Raw genomic sequence first — 9,414 nt, 5'->3', positions numbered from 1 at the left:
GGTAGATCCCATCAGGCCCTGGGGACTTATCCACCTTAATATTTTTCAAGGTGCCCAACACCTCGTATTTTTGAATCACAATGTGACCCAGGCTATCTACACACCCTTCTCCAGACTCAACATCCACCAATTCCTTCTCTTTGGTGAATGCTGATGCAAAGTATTCATTAAGTACCCCGCCCATTAGCTCTGGCTCCACACATAGATTCCCTCCCCTGTCCTTCAGTGGGCCAACCCTTTCCCTGGCTACCCTCTTGCTTTTTATGTACGTGTAAAAAGCCTTGGGATTTTCCTTAACCCTATTTGCCAATTACATTTCGTGACCCCTTTTAGCCCTCCTGACTCCTTGCTTAAGTTCCTTCCAACTTTCCTTATATTCCACACAGGCTTCGTCTGTTCCCAGCCTTCTAGCCCTGACAAATGCCTCCTTTTTCTTTTTGACAAGGCCTACACTATCTCTCGTTATCCAAGGATCGTGAAATTTGCCATATTTATCCTTCTTCCTCATAGGAACATGCCAGTCCTGGATTCCTTTCAAAGCCTCCCACATGTCAGATGTTGATTCACCCTCAAACATCCACCCCAAATCTATGTTCTTCAGTTCCCGCCTGATATTGTTATAATTAGCCTTCCCCCAATTTAGCACATTCACCCGAGGACCACTCTTATTCTTGTCCACCAGCACTTTAAAACTTGCTGAATTATGGTCACTGTTCCCGAAATGCTCCCCTACTGAAACTTCTACCACCTGGCCGGGCTCATTCCCCAATACCAGGTCAGTACAGCCCCTCCCTAGTTGGATTATCTACATATTGTTTTAAGAAGCCCTCCTGGATGCTCCTTACAAACTCTGCCCCATCCAAGCCCCTAGCATTAAGTGAGTCCCAGTCAATATTGGGGAAGTTGAAGTCTCCCATCACAACAATCCTGTTGCTTTTACTCCTTTCCAAAATCTGTCTACCTATCTGCTCCTCTATCTCCCGCTGGCTGTTGGGAGGCCTGTAGTACACCCCCAACATTGTGACTGCACCCTTCTTATTTCTGATCTCTCCCCATATTGCCTCACTGCCCTCTGAGGTGTCCTCCCGCAAAACAGCTGTGATATTCTCCCTAACCAGTAGCGTAACTCCTCCGCCCCTTTTACCTCCCCCTCTATCCCACCTGAAACATCTAAATCCTGGAATGTTTAGCTGCCAATCCTGTCCTTCCTTCAACCAGGTCTCTGTAATGGCAAAAACGTCATAGTTCCAAGTACTCATCCAAGCTCTTAAGTTCATCTGCCTTACCTGTTCTACTTCTTGCATTAAAACATATGCACTTCAGGCCACCAGTCCCGCTGTTTTCAGCAACATCTCCCTGTCCTCTATTCCTCAGAGCCATCGTGGCCCGATTCCCTAGTTCTCCCTCAATTTTTTCACCTTCTGACCAATTGCTCCTTCAAGACATGAGGATAAATGCAACTTTGACAGTGCTCACGAGGACGGACACTGAGCCAGTCCTCGGAAGCAGCTCTGCCTTTCACATGTCACAAGTATAATGGTTTCTAACTTCAAATGAGAAAAGTTTATTTCTGATGAACACATTTTATTTTTGTTCAGCAATGTAGCTGCAATATTCCGAATTCAGGCCAGTGTTACTCAGTGCAGCTCTGGGGTTGGCTGGATCTGTGGTGAGCTTGTTTGTATCAGGCTTTTCAATGTACTTTGTGTTTCTTTGTTTGGCTGGAGGGAAGAGTTACTGACCACAGCCTTCACATGACCACCCATGACTTGATCCTTGCAAGAGAAAATATTCATATAATCAATGCATTTAACATTCTACAACCACAGGAGCGTCATTAGTGAGAAACACCCCGATCTCAGGCTAATCTCTGAGCCCAGTTGATTTCCCCTCATTGGGTAATTTGTCTCCAACTGTTGCATGTTCCCTTTCTCTGGCACTCTGTCTCTGCTGGTTGCTCTGAGTAAGATTGAAACTCTGTGAAATGGGAAATAGGAATGTCTTTTATCGCATATGCTGCTCATGCTGTGGTGAAGATGAACCAGAGGAGAAGATGCCAATCATCAGGTAAACATTGCACAAAAACTTCACTTGCAAGATTTTTAGCTGCAAATCTGCTGTGATCAGGATGCTAATGTGGAATAAACAGGCAGCAAAGAGCTTTATTTAATTGCTGGCCTAAAACTATTGTTTCTTTACAAAGCAGGTAGGTGAGTGGGTTCTCAGGGTTTTTCCAAGGAGGAGCTAAGGTGATAAAGCACGGTAGCACTGTGGTTAGCACTGTTGCTTCACAGCGCCAGGATCCCAGGTTCGATTCCGGCTTGGGTCACTGTCTGTGCGGAGTCTGCACGTTCTCCCCGTGTGTGCGTGGGTTTCCTCCGGGTGCTCCAGTTTCCTCCCACAGTCCAAAGATGTGCAGGTTAGGTGGATTGGCCATGCTAAATTCTCACTCTGTAACCGAACAGGCGCAAGGGGCTTTTCACAGTAACTTCATTGTAGTATTAATGTGAGCATATTTGTGACAATAAAGATTATTTTCAGTGGGACAGAAATGACAATGATTTACTTTGAATTACTTAGACCGGTGCAGGATGGGTTTTGTATTGTGGATTTAGATTAATTTGTGCAGCTGAGTTTTTAAAAATAAATTTAGAGTACCCAATTCAATTTTTCCAATCATGGGGCAATTTACCCGGCACATCTTTGGGTTGTGGGGGCGAAACCCATGCAAACACGGGGAGAATGTGCAAACTCCACACAGACAGTGACCCAGTTGTGTAGCTGAGTTGCCTTGGATTATAAAACCAAAGAGAAAATGCTGGAAAACCTCAGCAGATCTGGCAGCATTTGTAGGGAGAGAAAAGAGCGAACGTTTCGAGTCCGATGACTCTTTGTCAAAGCTACACAGAGAAAGTGGGAAATATTTATACTGTGGAGTGAGAATGAAAGATGAGTCATAGCCACAGAAACCCAGGGAAACGGGGCCAATAACCACAGAAACCCAGGGGAAAGAGAGCTAATGGCAGTCCCCAGAGAGAACATAAGGTGTGAAAGGCCAAACAGCAGAGAAACTAACATCAGAGGGTGAACTGTGACAGATGTAGCTGTAGCTCTATCCCACCTCGACCCATTTGTCTTCATCCCATTTCATTTAAACTGTCTTTTACCATTTCTTTCTTTTTTGTCTTTCGTTATATATATTTATCTCCCCCCCCCCCCCCATTTTAACCACCTTTTCTTCCCCTTTCTCCCCTTTGCTTCCCCCTTCCACTCCCCCACATCTACATCTGTCCTCCTGTATCTTCCTACACAGTGCCTTGCTTCATACTTTACGTATTGAAGTTTGTTTGTCATTTCCACACCCATTGTGTGAGTTTATTAATGTCTTCCTGTGTTTTATTACAGTTGTCATCTGGATTAATTTCATTCCTTCCCCCATTTGGTGGCATCTGCAAATTTTGGCAATGTGCTTCCAAGTCCCAATCTTTTATATTGTTATGTATCAGGGCTTAGAAACTCCAAACTATATTATGAAGTCCACCTGACCTATAACCTTTATGTTGAATTTGGCTGGGATAAGCACAAGAGCCTTCCCTTCAGGTGTGATTCATCAGTCTTCCCAGACACTTTAGTCAAAACAAGCTTTAGTCTAAGAACTTAGTTCACATTTATATAAACACACAGCAAGAACTTTTATCAATTACAAACATAAAGACACCACCCCGCTACAATAATCTATGCATAACACTTAGTGACTTCTCCCTTAACTGTTCCAATTCAAAAACAAAATCCAATAAACCAAAAAACCCTTTTCCAGGGCGTGGCCCAGCACTCTGCATTCTCACTTGAATAAGACTGGCTTTTCCCGAGATTCTGACCCCGTCTCACCAGTAGGTTTACAGTCCTCCCGGAAAGCTGACTATAGCTTTTAAATTGCCAAAACCGGATGCTATAACCAACAGGTTCTTTACTGGAACAACTCTTTAAAATGAAACCATAGAAAGACAGGAAATAAACACTTCTTTCTCCCCGAGTCCACAGCAGTCAAACTGAAAATGAAACTAAAAACACCTCACAGCCACAGCTCAGCTCCACCCACAAAAACCTTTCTTAAAGGGACACTCCCATATGACAATATAAATAGTGAACAATCCTCGTCCCTCAGTGAAAGATAATCTGAACCATCCAGCAATCATATCTAATCTCACCATGGCGAGAATGGTTATTATATAGTCCTCAATCTTAGAATCATAGATTAGTTACAGCACAGAGGAGACCATGCAGTCTATCGTGTCTGTCCTGCAAGAGCAACTTAGAAGTCTCAACCCTTTGTCTTTTCCCAATAGCCCCTCAAGTCTTTTCTCTTCAGATAATTATTGAATTCCCTTCAGAAATCTGTGATTAATCTGCCCCTACGACACTTGGCAATTCCTGAACCTCACCGTTCGCTGCGTAAAAAAGATTTTCCTCATGTCCGCTTTGGTTCTTTTGCCAATCGCTTTAAATTTATGCCCTCTGGTTCACAACGTTTCCAAAAATGGGAACACTTCCTCGCTACTCTGTCTAGATCCCTTATGAGTTTGAAAACTGTATCAAATCTCCTCTCAACGTTGTCTAAGGAGAACAGCCCCAACTTTTCCAATCTATCCTTATTCCTGTAAATGTTTTCTTTTTTTCTTCTTAAAATTTAGAGTACCCAATTCATTTTTTCCAATTAAGGGGCAATTTAGCGTGGCCAATCCACCTACCCTGCACATCTTTGGGGGCAAAACCCACGGAAACACGGGGAGAATGTGCAAACTCCACACGGACAGTCACCCAGAGCCGGGATCGAACCTGGGACCTCGGCGCCGTGAGGCAGCAGTGCTAACCACTGCGCCACCGTCCTGCCCTTCCTGTAAATCTGATCACCAACAAATGCATTCATATTCTTCCTAAAACATGTTGCTCAGAATTAGGCAAATACTGCAATTGAGGGAATATAAAAGTTCACCATTATTCTCTTGATTTTGTAATTATACCTTTATATCTGGTCATTTACACAGAGGTTGTTCTGGAATTTAAGTAGAGAAGATTTTAAGTGACCAGATGGTTTGTCTCTGAACAGCGACACGTTGCTGTATTTTGCCCAGGAAGCTCAGCGCAGGAGATCGGAGCAAACAAATTTGTGGAGTGAACCCCAGGATACATCCCACACGGAGCGAGATGATGACCGGGAACTATACAACATGTTGCAGAAACGGGCCAAGACACGGAGGGGCTCTCAGGTAAGCTGTGAGTTTCCGTTAAATTCAGCTGACCATTGACAACGACATGCATTCATATATCAATTTTAATGCATGGACCCTCTAGCAATCAACAAATGAGGAATTAAGAATCATTTAGATCAGCACTTGAACCAGCACAGCACACTGGGCTATGGGCCAAGTGCTGGAAAATGGGATTAGAATAGATCGGTGGGCCGGCACAGACACGATGGGCTGAAGAGCCTCTCTGCTGTAAAAATATTCCGACAAATCAGAGGTGGGACAGGACGGTGGTTGCAGAGGTTCGTAACTTCATTGCAGTGTTAATGTAAGCTGACTTGTGACACTAATACAGGTTATTATTATTATTATTAAGGAGGAAATCTCTCAGGAGGGGCTCAGCTGGGTGAGGGTGCAGCCACTATGGGTAGGATGAAGGGAGAGGGTCTGTACAACAGGCTAGAGTTGGAGGATTGTAGAGTCTGAGTTTGTAGGATTGGTGGAGATGTGATTCCATGGAGGGATTTAATCAGGATGAGAATTTTAAACCAAAGGTACAGTGGAACTGGGAGTCAAAGTGGATCAGTGAGGGAGGAGGTGATTGCCTCACCATTTGAGTATGCCCAAACTGTAAATGACTTCATTAGCCCCCTCCAGAGGGCAGTGCAATGATCTGGGTTGGGAAAGCCCTGGGACAGAATGCAGTGATCTAATGCAGATAAAACACTCCCTCCTTTCTCCTAGGGTTACCGTCGCCTCAGCATTGATATTCTCGCAGTGCGACAGGAACGCAGGGATGTATTGGAGAACTGGAAGATGATTTTAGAAAACCTGGGTAACTAAAAATGTTTTATCTCAAACCTTCCCCTTCCCTGAACATTCGGCTCCTCCTTCCCTCCCTTCTCCTTTGTTACCCTTCTGTTCTTCTCTCCCTCTCTCCAGCTCCCTCTCTCTGTCCCCCTCACTCACTTTCCCTTTTCCTCGTCTTCGCCCCCTCTCTCTCTCTCTCCAACTCTATCTCTCCCCTCTATCTCCTGGTGCCCCTCTCCCTCTGTCTACCTCTCTGTTTTTTCTCTCTCTCTGTCTCCCTCTCTCTTTCTCTCGCCATCCTCCTCTATTCCTCCCCTCCGCCTGAACCATCTCTTTCTCTTTACTCTGTTCCTATCTTTTCTCTATCCCTCCTGTTTCTCAGTCCCCCCTCTCCCCTCCTGCAGAAATTATCCCAGGCCCAGATTGCTATCCATTCAAAATCAGCTCTGTGCTGCATTATTGCAATGCTCTGTTTCGATGCCAGTCTTGGTGACTGTGTTGTTTTGCAGGTTTCTATGCAGAGTCTGAAATGCTTTTGAATGTGACATCTGTCAGCTCCTACAGCAGCATGCACAACGCACCCCAGGCAAAGAAACTGCTGGACATTCTAGCTGAAGAAACCTCAATATTTGAAAATACAATGCCGGCAGAGCGATACATATTTGTTCTGGTGGGTGACTGGGGGTGCACAAAGGGGTAGGAGGCGGGGAGAGATGGAGGAGATGGGGAGGGCTGAGGAAGGTGGAGGGATAGGGGAAGGGGGGGGGGGGATTTGGAGGGAGGGCAGGCCTTGAGCAACCAATACATTCAATATTGGTGGTGACATTGTAAAGCCCAATCCTGACAGATTGAAACTTAGTTGGAAAATCTGAATTTAAAACCAATAAAGTTCACAACAGAGAATGAGACCATTCAGCCCATCGGGTATGTGCTTGGATGGATGTGACAGTCCCGTTAAATGGCAGCATCACCAATCATGGTGCATTGGCAGGGACTGTCCCCTATAATCAGTAACTGGGCCCTGTCCCCTATAAGCAGTGACAAAATCAGAGTTAACTGAGTCCGCTTTGGGGATTGAATAGGCGGTGTCCAGGTGGAGGAAGGTGATGCTCCATTCACCAGCACCCCGGGAGACGCAGTGTGAGTGGTGATGTTGAGGAAATAGAGGAATGTGGCAATAATGTCAGAGATAATTTGTGTTTATTCAGGACCGTCTAATCACTCTGGATGCTGCAGAGGACTTCCTGTCGAAGGCGCGGATTTATTATCCCCCGCGTGATCACAGCCCCAAGATGGAGCAGGAGGAGGAGGAATCAGTTGCTGTTCTGATTAAAAGAACAAATGAAATCAAGTCAGTGACAGATGAAGAACTGGAAGAAGTTGATGAAGACATTCTCCTCTCGAGATCACTGGAATTGTGATTATCAGTCTAATTTGGAATTCCCCATCTGCGTTTTCCAAAGGTCGTCGCGATAGTTCATCATCTTGCCTGCTGGAGTTAGTGAAAGATAAAGGAAGAACTTGCATTTCCAGAGTGTATTTCACCAGCTCAGGATGTCCCACAGCACCCGACAGCCCGCAAAGTACTTGGGAATTTTAGTCACTCGGAAACACAGCAGTCAATTCGTGCACAGCAAGATCCCACAACAGCAACATGATGATGTAATAATCTGTTTTGAATGTTGGTTGAGGGATAAGATTTGACCAAGAGACCAGGGGGCTTTCCTCTTCTTCCAAATACTGTAATGGGATCTCTGGCCTCCTTCTGAAAGGGTAGATGGAGGCCTCAATTGAACAGCACCCCTGTGCGTAATGAAGGAGTTTAATGTTCTCTTTAAATGCAGGTTGTTGAGCTGGAATGCGTACAATGAATGTGTGAAAGGGCGACTTTCACTCGATTGATTTTGACTAGTTTTGTTTGCGTTTTCTCTGAGCCATTATTGACCTTTGGATGTAAATAAAAAACATCAAAATATCTTTTGTCTCATTTTTATTACACATGGGTGGATCACAGCTACACAATACTGAGATCTCAGTGTGGGGGGAAAGACATTTCACATCCTCGGGGAAAGTGCGGTGTCTCATCCCGGAGTGTTTGATCTTTAGTTTCTGCTGTTTGTGACATTCCTGCACAAGAATTGATTCATTTTTATCCGTTTAAGTGGAAACAGTTTGGAACTGGGAGGGGAATGGGGTCAATGCCGGGAGGGGCAGGGGGGCAATGCTGGGAGGGGCAGGGGGGCAATGCTGGGAGGGGCAGGGGGGCAATGCTGGGAGGGGCAGGGGGGCAATGCTGGGAGGGGCAGGGGGGGCAATGCTGGGAGGGGCAGGGGGGCAATGCTGGGAGGGGCAGGGGGGCAATGCTGGGAGGGGCAGGGGGGCAATGCTGGGAGGGGCAGGGGGGCAATGCTGGGAGGGGCAGGGGGGCAATGCTGGGAGGGGAACGGGGGCAACGCTGGGAGGGGCATGGGGGCAACACTGGGAGGGGCAGGGGGCAACACTGGGAGGGGCAGGGGGGCAACGCTGGGAGTGGCAGGGGGGCAACACTGGGAGGGGACTGGGGGCAACACTGGGAGGGGCATAGGCAAGATTCTGGGAGAGGCAGGGGGCAACGCTGGGAGTGGCAGGGGGCAACACTGGGAGGGGCAGGGGGGCAACACTGGGATGGGGAGGGGGGCAATGCTGGCAGGGGCATGGGGGCAACACTGGGAGTGGCAGGGGTGCAACACTGGGAGGGGCATGGGCAAGATTCTGGGAGAGGCAGGGGGGCGATTCTCGGAGGGGAACGGGGGCAACGCTGGGAGGGACAGGGTTGAGATCTTGGGAGAGGCAGGGGGGCGACGCTGGGAGGGGCAGGGGGGCGACACTGGGCGGGGCAGGGGGGGCGACACTGGGAGGGGCAGAGGCGAGATCCTGGGAGAGGCAGGGGGGCGATGCTGGGAGGGGCAAGGGGGCAACGCTGGGAGGGGCAGGGGGGTGATGCTGAGAGGGGCAGGGGGAGATGCTGGGAGGGGCAAGGGGGCGATGCTGGGAAGGAGCAGGGGGTGATGCTGAGAGGGGCAGGGGGAGACGCTGGGAGGGGCAAGGGGTGACGCTGGGGGGGTTGTGGGGTGATGCTTGGAGGGGCAGGGGGGTGATGCTGAGAGGGGCAGGGGGTGATGCTTGGAGGGGCAGGGGGGTGATGCTTAGAGGGGCAGGGGGGTGATGCTTGGAGGGGCAGGGGGGTGATGCTGAGAGGGGCAGGGGGCGATGCTGGGAGGGGCAGGGGGGTGATGCTTGGAGGGGCAGGGGGGTGATGCTGAGAGGGGCAGGGGGCGATGCTGGGAGGGGCAGGGGGCGATGCTTGGAGGGGCACGGG

The 9,414-nt window shown here is 48.1% G+C and overlaps 2 protein-coding genes across 2 annotated transcripts in view; one reads left to right on the top strand and one right to left on the bottom strand.

The window, feature by feature from the left end:
- Positions 1-1,505: 1,505 nt before the first annotated feature.
- Positions 1,506-8,031, top strand: mreg (melanoregulin). The gene is made up of 5 exons (XM_072487702.1): positions 1,506-2,067; positions 5,108-5,267; positions 5,991-6,081; positions 6,566-6,726; positions 7,265-8,031. Exons 1-5 carry the CDS (start codon positions 1,985-1,987, stop codon positions 7,475-7,477), a joined length of 708 nt encoding a protein of 235 aa, XP_072343803.1. The 5' UTR covers positions 1,506-1,984; the 3' UTR covers positions 7,478-8,031.
- The window catches only part of pgap3 (post-GPI attachment to proteins phospholipase 3), a 139,252-nt gene continuing 137,728 nt past the window's right edge, over positions 7,891-9,414 (bottom strand). Inside the window, exon 7 of the mRNA XM_072487697.1 lies at positions 7,891-8,001. Within this exon, the coding sequence (XP_072343798.1) occupies positions 7,891-8,001 (111 nt within the window). The remainder of the gene's footprint in view (positions 8,002-9,414) is intronic.

Source organism: Scyliorhinus torazame, chromosome 21, assembly GCF_047496885.1.
Source record: "Scyliorhinus torazame isolate Kashiwa2021f chromosome 21, sScyTor2.1, whole genome shotgun sequence".
NCBI lineage: Eukaryota > Metazoa > Chordata > Chondrichthyes > Carcharhiniformes > Scyliorhinidae > Scyliorhinus > Scyliorhinus torazame.
This window is presented reverse-complemented; position numbering and strand designations above follow the sequence as displayed.

Excerpts from the sequence above, each read along its gene's own strand:
- mreg (XM_072487702.1), top strand. The coding sequence starts at position 1,985 with ATGGGAAATAGGAATGTCTTTTATCGCATATGCTGCTCATGCTGTGGT. Across the intron at positions 6,082-6,565 it reads GATGATTTTAGAAAACCTGG|GTTTCTATGCAGAGTCTGAA; the intron begins GTAACTAAAAAT and ends GTTGTTTTGCAG. Across the intron at positions 6,727-7,264 it reads AGCGATACATATTTGTTCTG|GACCGTCTAATCACTCTGGA; the intron begins GTGGGTGACTGG and ends GTGTTTATTCAG.